This window comes from Bos javanicus, chromosome 10 (assembly GCF_032452875.1).
Source record: "Bos javanicus breed banteng chromosome 10, ARS-OSU_banteng_1.0, whole genome shotgun sequence".
NCBI lineage: Eukaryota > Metazoa > Chordata > Mammalia > Artiodactyla > Bovidae > Bos > Bos javanicus.
This window is the reverse complement of record NC_083877.1, coordinates 15,026,309-15,043,250: the sequence shown is the minus strand read 5'-3', so window position 1 is coordinate 15,043,250 and position 16,942 is coordinate 15,026,309. Positions and strand designations below refer to the sequence as shown.

The following is a 16,942-nucleotide window of genomic DNA, read 5'->3' as shown; positions in this document are numbered from 1 at the left end:
TCAGCCCTTGATCTTTGAGGGTCTCTGCCTCACCACCCAGACACCAGAGGCTTTATGGTCTCCCGTTCCTAGAACCCACAAGACATCTGGACTGGACAGGAGACGCACAATCGTAGGCTGTATTGTGATGAGAAAAACAGCTTTTAAGGAAAGCAGATTTGTTCTTCAGAGTTGCTGCTGAGGCATTTTACAGTGTGGTAACCCTCCTCACACCCAGAGTGTAGACGTGAAGACTGGAGTTTAGGATACCTGCCGCAAGTTCCTGCTTTGCTTTTCCCAGCCACCTTTTACACCCATGAGAAGTTAGTGACATTCGCCCCCACCGCCTTGGGAGTAACAGATGCCTGCTGTCCTGCTCAATAGCTCCTGCTCAGGACCTGGGATGAGGACGGCCCTTCTGGCTCGTTGGGCCCCCTGGCTTCCGGGATCTGAAATAATGAATTTTGTGATTTCACATTCTTGGTGGGGATGTATTGAAACTTGTTTAGTTGCTAAGTCGTGTCCTACTCTGCGGGCCCATGGACTGTAGCCTGTCAGGCTCTTCTGTCCCTGGGATTTTCCGGGCAAGAATACTGGAGTGGGTAGCCATTTCCTTCTCCAAGGGACCCTCCAGGTGATCTTCCTTACCCAGGGATTGAACCCGCATCTCTTGCATCTCCTGCATTGGCAGGCATTGGCAGGGAAGCCCAACTGCCTTCAATCAAAAGGACCCCACGGGTTTCACTTCCCCAGAGTGGGAGCTGGATGCTGAGGGTGCTGCCAGCCACCCCCGTGTGGGTGGCTTGTGTCTGCCCCCCATCACTCAGCAGGTCACACTCTACACAATCTTAATTTAGTAAGCCAGTTCCAGCCTTGGCCTCTCAAAGCACAAGGGCCCCCACCTCCCCAGTCACCTCAATTCTTCCCTACGTTGATTCTGTGTTTCCTCCAAAGCCTGTCCCAGGCCATTCTCCATACAAGGACTTAATGGATATCACCTCAGTGGGCCCACATCTGATTGTGGGGTCTGAGGCTTACACAGTTTTGAGTGTGCTTGATAAGAAAACTTTTTTAAAAAGTGAATAAAATTGGATATGAAAGAATATTTAGAATGGAAAAGATATCACATCAAATTATTGGAGCCTTGGAGATTCATATCCCTCTTGACTGAGATCTCTTGGGGAAGTTTCCTGAAAATGTTTCCCAAGGAATATAGGAGAGGCTTGGCCTTGAGAGGCTGGGCACACTGATAGGTGGGTCTGGGATGATCACGCTGGTGGACAGCAGTGACTGGCCTGTATCCCACAGCATCTGGATAAATCCGGTGGAAACCACAAGAGGGCGTGCTGGTGGCCGCACGCCCCCTATGGGGAAAGGGCTGCAATAGCGACCAAGGAAACCAGTTTATGGGCCATGAGAATCAGGAGCTGGCCTATAAAAGATGACAGAGACACTGGCATTTCCACCTGCCCTACAACCCTCCTCCCCTGCTGCCAGGCTAAGCGGAAGGATAGATACTTAGCCAGCAAGTGAGACAGGAAATCCACTCTCTGACATGTGAACTAGGAGGCTAACTTGAGCCTTCTACATTATAACTGAACGTGCCAGGATCAGTCGACCCAGAGACTACGCCATGGTGACCCCAAAGCAACTAGTCAGCACCATCCAAGTCCAACTGCTTTTGTCCTGACCACAGGATCTACTCCCAGGGGAACACAGTATACCATGGCCTGGGACTGGCAGGTAAGTTTCTGGTGGTGTGGGTTTGCCGCTTTGTGGGGAATAGGATTAGAAAGGGTCTTACAGACTTCACCTGTCCTCCACTCAGCCCCACCTGAGACCACTACTGAGGTCACTAATCCAGGCCTCCACTGGAGGAAGTCACCATTCTATGACCCCTAGGGTCTGTTGGAACCCCTGCTCCAGGTTTCGGCGCCAGCTGTGCGGACTGCAGGCTGGGACGCCGACCGCAGGCTGGGGTGGCGTGAGCGCGGAATGCTGTCGCTGCTTGTGCGTTGCTTCGTGGCCGTGGTCTCCTCTGTACTGTGCCTGGTAAGCATCTTACATTTCTTCCCCAGCCTGAGCAGAGGGAATCTGGGGACCAGGTGACAGTGGTGGCCTCACCATTTTATTTACTTGTTTAAGGCTGCGCTGTCTTCGTTGTTGGCGTGGGTTTTCTCTAGTTGTAGAGAGTGGGGGCGACTCTAGCTGCAGAGCACAGGCTTCCCACTGCAGTGGCTTCTCTTGTGGAGCTCAGGCTCTAGGCGCATGGGCTGCAGCAGTTGCAGCACAGGGGCTAGTTAGTTGTGACTCTCAGGCTCTGGAATGTGCAGGCTTCGGTAGTTATGGTGCAGGGCTTAGTTGCTCCAAGACATGTGGGCTCTTCTTAGACCAGGGACCAAACTCGTGTCCCCTGCATTGGCTGGTGGACTTCCCACCATTGAGCCACCAGGGAAGTCCTGGCGTCACCATTGGCAAGTCTGACTGCAGGGTCTCCCTCTGGACTTCCATGAAAACTTCACCCAAAGTTGGCCCACCTCTTGGGGAATGACTATCGTTAGCATTCTTTGTGTCTTACTCTTGATTGTGTGTGCACTCAGTCGTGTCTGACTCTTTGTGACCCCCTGGACTGTGGCCTGCCAGGCTCCTCCCTCCACAGGATTTCCCAGGCAAGAATACTGGAGTGGGTAGCCACTTCTACTCCAGGGGATCTTCCCGACCCAGGGATTGAACCGGTGTCTCTTGTGTCTTCTGTGTTGGCAGGCGGATTCTTTACCACTGCACCACCTGGGAATTCTTGGTATTCTTCTAGCTACTGTTATCATGGGGTTGCAAAAGAGTCGAAAACAACTTAGAGACTAAACAGCAAAAACAACAATCTGTAGTTATATTTGTGGTATCTGGTTGCAATGCACCTCTGCATACCTGACCCCAGGGATATCTCAGAAGAGGGGCAGGGCCAGGATTATAAGAGTCATGCAAGATGTGTGGGTGTATGGCCAGGCCACTCAAGATGGCTGTTCACTTGCTGTCTGTGCATCTCCTGCTCCACCAGTCCCTACTTCACACACAGGACTGTTCAATCCTGTTAATCATAGGCCTTTATCTGTGACTGTCCACATGCCTGCCCCTGCCCCCAGCTGGTTTCCCTGGTAACTGATGAGCCCATCTAAAGTCAATGCTCTCTATAACTGGTAGCCGCCTCCTCCTCCAGAGTAGCAGACGGTGCTGCCATGTCCTGCCTGCCGTCTGCCGTCCACAGTGGGGTGTTGCTCCAGGATGTGGCTTCAGCTATGTAAGATTCCCCCATCTGATAAGTTGTTGTCTCTGTCTCTGGGCTTTTTGGTCTTGAGGCTGGGCTACTACGAGGCTCGCAGGACCTCGGCGTACAGCCCAACGGTCACGTCTCCCCCAGGAGCCCCTTTCCAGACACAGGGTGATTCCAAGTGAGCCCGGGCCTGGCTCTTCAGGCTTCGCCTCAAGCGTCAGCTCTGTGCCTCAGGCCCTGCCAAGGCCCCACCTGACGTCCCCTCTCCTCTTCTTACTGTAAGGCTCATAGAAGCTCCCCGCCTCTTCTGCTCCCACCAGCCTTTCCTCTCCTCAGCCCCAACTGGGAGGAGTCAGAAACCTCCAGCTAAAACTTTCTGGGTCTAGAAATGGGTGTGAAGTCGAGGAAAAGAGAACCTTTCTCAAGGAAATGGTCAGGGGACAAAGAAAGCCCCCCCTCGCCCCCCCCAATCCATGTAACTTCTACAAATTACCAATGGTCCCTCTGCACACATGCAGCCCTTTCCAGGCCCCCAGACCAGGAGCCCTGGTACAGTGCACAACCTGTGTGGCCGTACCTGCCGGTCCTGACAGACTGGGTGGGCCCTGGAGTCGGAGCCCCATAGGCAGGGCAGCCACCAGCCGTGGACACGGGATACAACAGGGATCTGGGAGAAGGAGGGGGAGAACCCAGCTGTGCCCAGTGCTGCAGCTCCATCCCCGTTCACTTCCTCAGTGGGTGGGGGCAGGGGTGGGCTGTGGACAAACCACTGAGAAACGGGGAAAGTCAGCAGCTTCTGCTGGAAGGGGTGGGAACTGCAGTGGGGAGTGGAGGGGAAGGAAGAAAACGGGGAGCCTTCCTGACCAGGAAAGTCACTTAAGAGGTCTCCCTCCGAGTCCCCTGAGTTGCCTGTGGTGGGGCCAGAGACCCCAGCACAGGCACCTACCACACCCCCAGAAGGACGGGAGGGAACTAACTCATGCTGAAAACAGACCATCTGGCCATTGACTCTCAACATAAGGCCAGGATGCTGAGGCACAGAGCTGAGGAATGGGCACCAAAGTCTTCCTCAGAGGGGCCTTTCTCTCCTGTGTGTGGCATCCAGGGCTCTGGTGGAGGAGGTGGCTGTCACTGGCTGTGGTGTCACATGGGGGTTTCCTTCCCATATTAAAAAACATTACTTTGTCAACAAAGGTCCATCTAGTTAAGGCTATGGTTTTTCCAGTAGTCATGTATGGATGTGAGAGTTGGACTATAAAGAACAAAGAATTGATGCTTTTGAACTGTGTTGGAGAAGACTCTTGAGAGTCCCTTGGACTGAAAGGAGATCCAAGCAGTCCATCCTAAAGGAGATCAGTCCTGGGTGTTCATTGGAAGGATTGATGTTGAAGCTGAAGCTCCAATATTTTGGCCACCTGATGCGAAGAGCCGACTCATTTGAAAAGACCCTGATGCTGGGAAAGATTGAGGGCAAGAGGAGAAGGGGATGACAGAGGATGAGATGGTTGGATGGCATCACTGGCTCAATGGACATGGGTTTGGGTGAACTCTGGGACTTGGTGATGGACAGGGAGGCTGGCGTGCTGTGATTCATGGGGTCGCAAAGAGTCGGACACGACTGAGCAACTGAACTGAACTAATGAGGTGGTGTGTGATGTGCCTAAAGGGGGTGTGCAAAGTGCCCGACACCTAGGAGGAAACTCTATTTAGCCCCTACTGCAATCCTCAGAGAGAAATACCCCTGAAGGCAGGCCTGGGGGGACCCAGTGATTCCCTCTCTGGGTGACCCCTTCCTAGTGTCCACAGAGGGCTCCCAGGAAGGAACAGCGGCCTTTGTCCTCTGGCTACAGAACGTCAGCTTCCTGGTGCAGGACTGAGTGCCGGGGAAGCCCTCGGGCAGCTCCCACCTCTCAAAACCCAGCCTGCCACCACCCCACAGCCAGGCAACCACAGAGCACAGGAAGCTGGAATCTGACCCCTGGCGGCGGGCCTGGTCTCCATGGCAGCCGTGGATTTATTACCGGGGCCTCCACCCCGCCGGGCGGACTTTCGACTTGAAGCCGGGAAGGGGAACAGGAAGGCAGTCCTGGGAGCAGCGAGCCCACGGGTGGCAGCTGGAGGCCCCGCGATGGTGAGTGAGGATCTGTGTGGCCTGGCCAGGCTGCCCTGGGCTGGGGAGGCAGGGGGCTTTCATGGAGTCCCTTCCTGACTGTTCTCCTCTCTCTGCTGCAGGCCAAGTTTCTTTCCCAGGACCAAATTAATGGTAGGTTTGGTTTGTTCTTTCATTAGCAACTCACAGCAAAATATGGGTCTCATTAGGCAATTTGTTCTGGTCATGTTTTGTTGGTGGGAGAGCTGGGCCCACCCACGAGCCGGGGGCCGACTGCTACCAGGAAAGGCCTGGTGGAGGGGCGGGGGATAATGCTTGGAGGTAAGAACTGTCCGTAGTACACTGGTCAGTGTGATTTGCTAGAGGGCCTGACAGGAGAGGGAGCACTTCGGTTCTCCTCCAGAACTTGATAGTTGGGGGCGGAGGGGGAGAGGGGCTGGTCGGAGAGACACCAGCTGGTTGTGGCCGAGGGCCCCAGCTGAAAAGGGGGCTTTGTAACTGGCTGAGAGAGAGCGGGGCCCAGGGCTGTGCTCTTGGAAAGGGTGCTTTGTTTAGGCTGCGGGCTCAGTCTCCCCAACTGTAAAGGGTGAAGGCCAGTGGAGGTGGCCTCAGAGGTCCCTCTGCCCTGACCGCAAGCCTAGTGTTGGCATCTGGAGCACTTTATTCCCTGAATCCCCACACCTGCTGCCCCAGGCAGCTTCCGTTTCCCACAGTGCCTGGTTCTGTTTGCATGAGGCCAAGCCGATGGAGTTGGGTTACACAGAAGCCAGAGGCCAGACCCGGTTGGGGAGGCTCAGCTGAGCTCAAGCAGGGAGATGAACTGAGGGTTGGTTACCTGGGCAGGACGTGCAGAGTTCCCAGGTACCAGCAGTGTCTATAAGGGAGAGAGGGTAGGTGGGTTGCAGGTACCTCCCCGTAGGCCCCTTGATATTCTTAACCCCTCAAGGAGGGCCAGAGCAGGGACTCTTAAAACCCAAGGCCCAGGGTAGGGGCCTCTCCTACCCAGTCTTAAGACAAGACTCGATGAGTCTCGGGGCTGGAATCCAGCTGTCAGCGTCCCCCCACCAAGCCTGGTGCTGGGGCTTACTGACCCTTCCTCTGGGGCCTCTGAATCTCCTAGAAAGGAAGAAGGTAAGTTTCCCTTTGTATCCTAAAGTCTGACACAAAGAAAGGGACCACAAACGTTCAGGAAAGAAGGACTGATTGAATGGGAAGACCAGGGGCCTTGGAGGGAGTGGACCTGGGCTCTAGTCACCTCTGAGCCTCAGTGGTCTCATCTGTGAAGTGGGAATGATGACACCGCCTCATCAGGCTGCTGTGAGCAAGAGAGAGAGCAGATGGCAGTCACGCACCTGGCTCTGAGCCTGGATGTCACCCAGATGCAAACCAGGGCCAGCTTGCTCTTGCTAGCATGAGCTACGTGGTACACTTTTAGGAATTTTGTGAACCATTATTAAATAAAGGAAGATGGAAGAATGTCCCAGTCCCTTTGTCTATACAAAAGTTTTTAAAAGATAGCTCTGTTGCAATTAGTAGTGCTGAAGATTTGAAAGACTTCAGTTTAATGGATGTAATTTGCACAAAGGTGAGGAATAGTTTAATAGTAGATCACTCATCAGATGTAATGACAGTGTAGTCATTGGGAAAATAGTTGCGTTCATTGGCCTGCAGCTTACCTCACTTATGATTAAATCAAAACTGTAGGTTGGCAATGGATACAAGAGCTGGCAGAAACTCACTTGTGATAATCAATTGGCTAGATGGGATTTATAATCAAAGTATTTTATTACTTGTAAGTTGGATGCTATACATCCTTAAGTCTATACCATGTACAGATGTCATCAGAGTCGGTTCCATTCCCAGCACAGCTGGTGTTATCATGGGTCTGGGGAGGATTCTTTCTTGCCTTGGGGCGTTTGCATTTTCAAAGGGAAAACTTAAAGGGGATTTTAATCCAGTTTGTTTAACCCAATTTGTTCTTTCATTCAACAATTATGAGTCCTTTTTTTGTGCCAGCCCCATTCTAGGGATTAAAAACACAGCAGTGCACATTGGAGCCCCAAGTCCTTGTGCTCACAGGGTTCGCCTTTGGGGGGAGGTGGGGACAACAAAGGAAAGGAGTGAAGTAAATATGATGTTGGATGGCAGGCGGGTCTATCAGGAGGAGGGCCTGGCAGGGAGAGCAAGGAGGTTAGAGGTCATGGAGGCGGGGCAGGAGTAGAAAGAGAAGAGCCCTGCTGTTTCAGGGCTGGCCTCCAAGTCCAGAGGACCCCCCAGATCTTTAAAGCAGGAAGACAGACACATTTTAGGTAACTGGGGAGGAGATGGGCCCCCAATTGACTCTAGCCCTGCTGATACCAGGGGCCACGGGCCCCCAAGAGCAGAGTATGGGGGAGGCAGTTTGCCCCCTGTGGAGTCTGGTCCATTCCCGGTCCCAAGAGTGTGATGTCCCCACCCGGCTACTGTTGGAAGGTAGTCAACTGTCAGGATGGGGTCTCAGGAGGGTAGTGGGCCCACCCCTTGGGCAGAGGCAAACCGAGACAGAAGGTAAGCTCGGGTGGCCAAGGCAGGTCCCCTGGAGCAGGATGGGGGGCTGAGTTCAAGCCCTGCATGCAGGGCAGCCCTCTGTCCCTGTTCCCACTGGCACTGAGCCCTCAGAGGAATCAGGTTTCACAGGAACCAGTGAAGCCCTGCTTCCCTGGGCCACTCTGGTTCCTGCCACCGGGTCCTATTGGTGGTCTGCCCCTCCAAAGCCCAGGCTCTGGAAAGTTCTGAAAGGGCGGGAGGTTCCCTTCAACCTCTCCACAGGCATAAAAGCAGGTAATTGTCTCTAAACCCCACCGCCTGGCCTGCCTTTGATTAGCAACGCCCCTGAAATCCTAGGCTGCTGGGAGTGGCCCGAATGCGGCAGCGCGAAGGGGCCCTTGGCCTGGGCGTCCTTCGGCCACCTCTCCCGCCCTCTGGTGGCTTCTGCTTGGAAGTGGCGCTCAGGGTGGCCTCCTGGGCAGGGCAGGCTGCCCACTGCCCCCGCTGCCGGGAGCCCCTGGCTGCTCCAGCCTTCCTCGCTCCATCTGCACCATGGGAACAACTGGGGTCCCTCCCGACAGGGCCACAGTGAGGATGGCACGAGGGCCTGGGGGAAAGCGCTAGTAGTGGGGGCTGCTTTTGTTATCCGCTCAGAAGCTGCTGGTCCAGGCCTCTGAGGAACCAGCTGGCCGTGGGAAGTGGGAGAAAGCAGGGTGCTAGGGAACAGTGCGGGGCCCCGCATGCTCCCAGTGGGGCTCAAGCTGGAGCTCTACCCCATAAGTCCCGGGGGCTGCATGAGGGGCGTTTTGGCCAGTTCCACCCCCACCCTGTGGTCAGGGCCTCTGTGAGGACCCCTTATCTTCCCAAGCTCCTGGCTGGCCTCCCTGTGCCTCCAGGGCTGGGGGTCAGGGGAGATGCTGGTGGGGGCTGGTTCCACTGGGCTGGGGAGCTGTGGATCTGTAGGCCACTTCACCTCCAGAGGGGAGAGAGGGTTCGAGGAGAGCAGTAAGGATGATCTCCGCAGAGCTGGGAGGACGTCCGGGCAGTGCCTGTTGAAGTCTTGAGTGGGGCCCAGGCCTGTGTGAGAGTATGGCTTGAGAGTTCAGCAGCCCGGAGACCGGCGGCTGCAGCAGCGGACTCAGAAGCTCCCAGTTGTGATATCTGTCACCATGTATGATGGCCTCTCTGCCAGGCCTTCCCAGAGGGGGTTTCTGGTCTTCCAGCAAGCCCCAAGGCATTATTATCCTGTTTCCCACCTAAGTTGGCATTTGCTGAGATCCCCTGGGAATCTGGTGCCCTGCCCTGGGCTCCTGGTCTCTCTGGGCTGGCCCTGCAGAGAGAGAGCGCAAGTTTTCCTGTGTGTGCTAAGCTGCCTCAGTCACATCCAACTCTTTGCCACCCCATGGACTGTGGCCCACCAGGCTCCTCTGTCCATGGGACTCTCCAGCAAGGATACTGGAGTGGGTGGCCATGCCCTTCTCCAGGGGATCCTCCCGACCCAGGGATCGAATGCACGTCTCCTGTCTGCTGCACTGGCAGGCAGGTTCTTACCACTGTGGTTTTAGTCAGTTAAGGACAGGAGCAGGGAGGGAGGGGAGGGAGGAGGCAGAAGCAGGAGGGAAAGGGGATGGGGTTGACAGATGAAATGCAGTTAAACACACATTTCAGATAAACAACAAATACCTTTGTAAGCATGTTGTTGTTAAGTCCTGTCCGACTCTTTGCGACCTCATGGACTGAGATTTATCTGAAACTCAGTTTACCTTGACAGCCCTGGATTTTTTTTTTTTTTTTCTGGGTCTCACCACTCTAGGAGGGCAGGAGGAGTGGGAAGTAGGCAAAAGGAAGGGGAGGGGCAGAAAGGGGGGAGAGGACTGCGACGTGGGGGTAGGGTGAAAGAGTGACCCTGATTCTCCCTTCTGGGCTGTGGCAGAGTACAAAGAATGCTTCTCCCTATACGACAAGCAGCAGCGGGGGAAGATTAAAGCCACGGACCTTCTGACGGTGATGCGGTGCCTGGGGGCCAGCCCAACGCCTGGGGAGGCTCAGCGGCACCTACAGACTCACAGGATAGGTGAGTGGGCCCGGCTAGGCCGGCTGCCACCGGAGGAGGAGTCTGGGTGAGTGGGTGGGCCCTGAGCCCTATAGCTGTTGTCCCAGGGACTCAGCAGGCAGGCCGGCTGGGTGTGACCAGCTCAGAGGTTTGAGAGGTCCGTGTTAGCCAGAGCTCTCCGGCTGGGTGTGGAGGCACCTGGCCAGGTGTGCTCGTAGCAATGGGTGATGCCCCATCCCAGAGGACCGGGGGATCCAGACATTTCACCGCAGTTGGTGCAAATCTGCAGTCCAGATGACCCCAAGGTTGTTTCGATGGACGTGTCCCTTGACTTAGATGTGTCGTGTGCTTAGCTCAGCAACACCATGAAGGAGGCACTATCCTAATCCAAGTTTTACAGATCAAGATTCAGAGCCCAGCTGGGAACTTCTGAGTCCTTAAGCCAATGGTGGAACCAGATTGGAACCAGATTCTCATTTCTAAGACTGATCTCCCTAAAATTGTTCAAAATAGGAAGAAAACGTAGAGGAAAACCCACCCAAAATGTTACCAAGTTATTCTCTGCTGATGTGATTATGGGTGATTTTTCATTCCTCTTGCTTCCTCTGTTTTTGATGAAGGAAACATATACTACTTTTACAACCAAAAACAAGTTGCTTTTTGTTGGTGGTGGCAACTTTTTTTAAGAAAAAAGATGGAGGAATGTCACATGCCAGGATGGCTGTTTGCATCGGTAGCTGGACACTCAGGAAGGAAAGAGGAAGGGATGGCCTGCAAGGAACACTTGATCAACAGCACAACTGGACCTCCATTTCCCCATCTCTCAGTCGGGTTCCCACCCTCTGCTGGGGTTATCCCGAGGCCCCATCAGAGGGCGACTGCAGCGGCACTGGGAGCTTGTCCTGAGGCCTGGCTGGGGGTGGCCTTTGAAGGCCCCAAGCCTGGTGACAGGGGGCTCCGCCACCGAGAACCCCTGCTTCCGTCTTCAAAGTGTGCTGGTTTCCTTTGGTTTCTGTCTCCTTCAGACAGGAAGCCGTGGGCAGGGGCGCTTCTGATTTCCTGTTGTTGGAGCCCAGCCTGGGCTGAGGGCCCTAGGCATGCCTGGAGGAGGGGTGTGGGTTGGGGTGGAGGCTGCAGTGAAGGGAAGGGCAAGTGAGCAAGGCTTAAGCCCCATCATCCGTCTTTGTAGATGTGTTGCAGTGACTGTCAAAGGGGGAGGACAGACATGGATAGACATGTTGGTGCACTTCCTCCAGTTCAGAGCAGGAGAGAAGCATCCAGAAGGGGTAGAGGAAGCGGTGCTTCATCCTGGTCTTGTCACTGCTCCGAGTTGACTGTGCTCTGAGGTTCTGTCTCTTTAGTGGGCAAAATGAGATATCCAGGCACTGAGCGTTGTTGGGAAGATTAAATGAGGCATATCCATGGTGGGAACTCAGCAGGACAGGCTGCAGCCTCTTCCCCGTGAACACAGCCACCACCACTGTGCTTCCTGAATTGGGTGGCTCTTGAGCTGGCCTTGAAGGCTTGGGCAGGAGGCCAGCTGACATCCCAAGAGAAGCCTTTTCCTCCTTGCTCACTTTGCTGTTTGGGGGTTTCCTAGACAGAAATGGAGAGCTGGATTTCTCTACTTTCCTGACCATCATGCATATGCAAATAAAACAAGAGGACCCAAAGAAGGAAATTCTTTTGGCCATGTTGATGGCGGACAAGGAGAAGAAAGGCTACATCATGGCGTCTGAACTGCGCTCAAAACTCATGCAACTGGGGGAGAAGCTCACCCACAAAGAAGGTAGTGGCCTGGGTCCCTACTTCCCAACAGTGGGAGGCGACTAAGAGTTGGGGGGACACCAAAGTCCAAATCATGCCACCTGGGTTATGTAGGCATCGCGTTGGATGGCACTGGGACGTTGGGACTAGATGCTGAGCTTGGTGAACTCTGGACTGGAACCTGGAAGACTAGAGAACTGAGTGGCACAAGTTAGCCAGGGTGAAGGGACAGGAGGGAGACCCAGTTAGGATCTACTTGGGCATTACTGTTACCTGACTTTCACTGTGGGCCTTCACTGAGTGACTATGACACCTCTAGGCTCACTAGTGTCCCCCCATACCAATTAAAGAAACAGGTGCAGTGCGTGGCCTGTGACGAGCAGAGCTAGGAGCTAGACACAGGGCTAGCAGACACTGGGACCCCCACCCCCCGACCTTGCTCAGGCTCTTTCCTCTCACCACAGCTGTCTTCTGAAGTTGCTGCTGCTGCCAAGTTTCTAAATTGAGATGTTACTTTGCTCCCTTTTCTCATGAGTCAGCCAGCTCTGAGCTCTTCCAGAAGCAATGTCCTGTCTACCTTCCCTGTCTTCCTGGTCAGAGCCAGATGAGGGCCTTGGGCCTTCTGGGAAAGGCTGATGTTCATGGTGAGGGTGACCCCAATGCTGAGCCCTTTGCAGATGTCCTCCCAGCCGGCCTGACAGGCCCTGGGTCCAGCCACAGCAGCCACGCCAGGTTGCCACCAGAGTCCACAGCCCCCAACCCCAGAAGCTGCAATTTCTAGGTAGGCCGCCGGGCTCACCTGTGACTGGGGCCGGAGGACACAGTGGGTGAAGGAAAAAGGCCCCGGTAACGACGGGCCTTTAGCCTTTGGTGAAATTACAACAGACTTGAATCCTGGCTCCCCTTGTTCTGGGGGAACTCAGGTGAGTTCTTAACCTCTCTCACCCTCCTCAGTTTCCTTGTTGGGAAATGAGGTTACGATAGGCAATCCCTCAGGACCCTGCAAGAGCTAACCTTCTATAAAGCAGTCTGCTAAGATTTTATCTGCAGTCACAAAGGCACAGTGCAAAGGAAGTAAAAATAGCATTAGAGAAGGCAGATGGAGCTTCCCCCGCTCCTCCAGGCTGGCAGCTATCACGGTCCCATCTTTCACCGTGGTTGTTTTAACGTGAACAGGGAATCACAGGCTACGCTCCCCTCCTGGGCTCCGAGGACACTACTCAGCCTTTTACGGATCAGGTGGAGTGTTAGCAGAGAGGCCAGCAGGGGCCTTCATTTTTGTGGTTAATGATCTAAAACAATACCATGGTCCCCAAACCTAAACATCTCTCTCATTTGTTTAACCAGTAAAGAAACATTTCAAAGAAACTGGCAGTGTCTGCCAGAGACTGATGTCCTTTTCCTCTGGCTGTGGGTGACAGGAAAGGCGATACTGGGAGGAAGACTCCTTTACCTTCAGTGACAGAAAGAAAAGTTGGTTTACTGCAGAAGCATCCTTGGAGCAGCTGGGACGGCTGTGAGGGCAGCCTCCTTTGCGAACTGGTTCTCTGTGGGTTTTCAGGGAAGTGCTATTCTAACCAGAAGGCACCATCAGATTCCAGCTGCCCCTCTTCTGGACAGCTGGAGGCTGCAGATTGATAATGGACTTGTCCATTGGGACAGTTTTAACCAAGTGGTTGATGGGTAGAAGCTTCTCCATGAAATAAGATAAATTACAGTCTCAATGTTCTAAAAGTACTCAGAAGTATTATCAGCTCAAACACAGCGTATAGAAATTACAATTTTGAGGAGGACGCTTAAGCAGGAAGTCGCAGGATACTTTTTCACTGTCCAGAGTCATGTGGGGGCTGCCTGCAGCTGGCAAAGTTGACACAGAGCAGAGAGAGAGTTTTGTAAGAGAATGAGGAGGGCCCTGAGAAGCCACTATTGAAAAGTGTCAACTGAACTGGCTCTTCTTGTCAACTCCTGGGACAAGCTTGTATTTTATCCCAGGAATCCAGAACCAGTAAATGTATGTTTCTTTCTTTTTCTGAGCACCATTAGAGAACAATGGCAGTTTTTGTAGGCTTTGAGCTTAGACACAGTTGAATTTATTTTCTCTTGTACTATCCCACCTCCAGAACACTTTCAGAAAGAGGTGATATGGCAGATACCATTTGTCACCAAGCCCCCTCTTGGGGTGGGGGGATGTCATTTTGGAAGGCAGGCCATAGACTGGCCTAGGGGGCCCAGGATGGAGCTGCAGGGGTGTCTGTTATGGAGGGCGTCTCAGAGGGTGGGTGGTAGAAGGTAAAACCCATGCCAACGCTTTCTGGAAGTAATGGCACAGGAGCCAGATATTTTCTGAAGGAAAAAAAAGGTACAAGGTGGTTCCATTGACTGAATCCTTACCAGTACACCCCCTGTCCCGGCCCCTGCAGAAAGCCTGATGAACTCAGAACTGACTCCATGGTCTCCCAGGGGGAGGGAGTGGGTTGTCCTTTTCTGTTCACTGGGTTACTTCCTCACCTACGGAAGCAGTCAGCTGGAGGTTCAGGGAAGACCTCTGGGGAGGCTCAACCCCCAACTGGGCGCCTTATCATATGACACTGAAGCCAAACTGAAAAACTACTGTGATTTATTGCAGTGGAGGATCTCTTCAGGGAAGCAGGTATTGAACCGAATGGCAAAGTGAAGTATGACGAGTTCATCCAGAAGCTCACCATTCCTGTGCGGGACTACTGAACGAGAAGGCAAGAGAGCCACCCCTGGGCCTGAACACTCAGACTGATGGGTTTTTGAAAAGAAAAATGTTCCTTTCACTTGCGGGAGATGGCAAACACAGCAAGATGACAAACCTAACTCCAGCAAGAGGACAACAAGGAAACAAAATGATTCCGGCAACGGTATTAGCATGTCTTTAATAAAATTTTTTACTATTTTAACAACTACCATTAGTCTAGCCCTTTACAGCCTGTGGTTTAGAGACGGGCCAGGAGTCTAGTCCTGATACTACTATTTCCCAGCGAGGTGATTTTGGGCAAATCATTTCACCCCTCAAAGCCTTAGGATCCTCACTAAAGTGGATTCTTGCTTCTTACCTCACAGAGCCTGCTGAGAATGGGCTTTGCTTTTGCCAACTATAGGACACCAGGTAATCCTGGGTTGCCATGACTGTGCTTCTCCTAAAAGGGGCAATTTACAGGAAGACTGATATTCTGTATCTGGGTGCTGGAACATTTTCCACATTTCCAAGATAAAGCTAGCTAGGAAACAGCAACAAGCAGAGAGCTCAAACTATGGCAACATTTCTTGCAGCACCATGGGGTCATGTATAAATTCTCATCCCCAGTGCATACTAATGTAGTCCTGGATATTCATTCATAAGCAGAGTATACAGCAGGTTAGAACGAGGCAGCATCAGCTAAACGTTGGGAAGGAGGATCTGACTACACCCCAAAGGAAACCGGCGTGACAAGCTGCACTGACTGCAGCCTTGCAGAGCTTGAGAAGACTCATTATGATGCTTCTGTCAGGATTCTGAGTCCTTCCCTGTTCCATTATCAGAGGGGTTCATGGGACTAGGATGGGTTTGCTTAAGTGGGTCAAACTGATGATGGCTTCAAGCTGTTTCCTCAGGACTGGTGGCAAGTAGTAAGGGGAGGGAACAGACCACAGCCGTGACACAGCGCGAGCCCTGCACAACTGTTCCACAGGTCCTGGTCCTGCCGGGAGCTTTTCTAGCACAAGTGGCTTTTTAAGTTAGTTATGAGTCAGCATAGCCCTAAAAAGGGCTGGAGTCACACATCAGCATGTTGAGGGGGGAGCCAGGCAGAACTCAAAGTACAGAGATTTTCATCCTTATATGTATCAAAATTGGGCTCTCTGGGCTGTGGCTTTTTCTAATGGTGCCTTAGTGGCTAAAGCAAAAGAAAACCAAATTAAGAGGGAGGTGTGTCTTTGGGGAGGTTTACACAGGACACAAGTTTGAGGGCGAGGCACAAAGGAAACTTCAGGGGACAAAGCAGTCACAGTCAGTGTGACTGTCTGAGTAAGGATGCGAGGCTTCAGACCAAACGGAGGTCCTGAGAAAGGAGAGTCACTTTTGCTTCCCCAACAGTGTAACTGCCCATTAAGTGATCAGGAATTCCTAGGCGCTGGAGAGAAGGGTTATGGGGGGCAGGCAGTTATGTGCCCCCCACCCACCCTAAACACCAAGTAGGTGAACTTGTGATTGTCTAGCTGGGGATCTTAGGCTCATACAGTACAAGGGCAGATCCAGGCTTTGTGAGATCTGAGGGTTATACGATTCGGCAGCCTTCCAGAATACTACAAGAGAAGTACAGAATTATTAAGGGCTGCTCCCAGGACCCTGGAAGAGGCCAGAGCAAGTGAGGGGCTCTTGTGCTTAAACTTCATTACCTTCATGGTAAATTCATCTGAGGCTGGTTAGATGCTGGCACACCACGGAGCACTGCTATATTTCACTTTCAGGCAAGGCTCAAGGGTCAAGCTCCACATCAACTGTTAACCCCTCATGGACATGAGGAAATCAGTCCTCCATAGCCAACCTGGAATACCAAGGATTAGACAGTAGATACCTGGGATTTAGATGAACAGGAAAAGGAAGTTCTGGGCTATAATAGTAAATGAGGGTCCAGTCCCTCAAAGCTTGGCCTTTATACGCTACTGGGTGGTACTCATATGGCTTCCAGGCAAGTTTTATGAATCTCATTTGTCTAACAGGCATCTGAAGTATAACTTGCCAGAGACACCTAAGTGGTGTGTACTGGCCATTAGAACCTGGGGCTCATGTCCCCTGACTCTGTGTTTTAAGGGTGTTCAGTGGGTAGGATTCCAAGATCCTGGGATGTGTTCTAATTTAAAAATATACCCCAGATAAGGCTCTGACAAGGATCCCATGCCTGGGTTTCATGCTCATTCCTGAAACTGGTTTACCTAGTGCCTAGTATGGTTTGCAAAAAAGGTCACAGTGCTCTTAACAGTCAAACTGCAAATTAATTAAACAGATTGAAAACTATGCTGTGGTTCATTACAAAGCTAGCCGTATTTCAGTAAGAAAGGGGAATGACAGCTGTATATTCATGACTTACCTCAAAGCATGCTGCAAGAGAATGAACTACTTGTCATGCTTTGAAGTCTCTGCTTCAAAGGGGCCCTGGAAGCACAAAGCATCGTCACTTTTTCTCCTAGGGGCTGTCCCCTCGTATACCCAGCAGCGTACTTTACAGAAGACAAA

The 16,942-nt window shown here is 52.7% G+C and overlaps 1 protein-coding gene across 2 annotated transcripts; it reads left to right on the top strand.

Moving 5' to 3' along the window:
* Positions 1 to 4,086: 4,086 nt before the first annotated feature.
* On the top strand, positions 4,087 to 14,633 carry CALML4 (calmodulin like 4). Of its 2 annotated transcripts, XM_061430181.1 has the most exons (5): positions 4,087 to 5,378; positions 5,480 to 5,510; positions 9,817 to 9,957; positions 11,537 to 11,725; positions 14,330 to 14,633. In XM_061430181.1, the coding sequence occupies exons 1-5, from the start codon at positions 5,247 to 5,249 to the stop codon at positions 14,425 to 14,427; spliced, it is 591 nt and encodes a 196-aa protein (XP_061286165.1). In that variant the 5' UTR covers positions 4,087 to 5,246; the 3' UTR covers positions 14,428 to 14,633. The 2 variants fall into 2 exon arrangements, with proteins under 2 accessions (XP_061286165.1, XP_061286166.1); XM_061430182.1 differs by lacking the exon at positions 9,817 to 9,957 and having other exon boundaries at positions 4,095 to 5,378.
* The last annotated feature ends 2,309 nt before the right edge of the window (positions 14,634 to 16,942 follow it).

Coding starts and splice junctions, on each gene's coding strand:
- CALML4 (XM_061430181.1), top strand. CDS start 5,247: ATGGCAGCCGTGGATTTATTACCGGGGCCTCCACCCCGCCGGGCGGAC. Junction 5,511..9,816: donor TTCCCAGGACCAAATTAATG/GTAGGTTTGGTT, acceptor GGGCTGTGGCAG/AGTACAAAGAATGCTTCTCC. Junction 11,726..14,329: donor GAAGCTCACCCACAAAGAAG/GTAGTGGCCTGG, acceptor GATTTATTGCAG/TGGAGGATCTCTTCAGGGAA.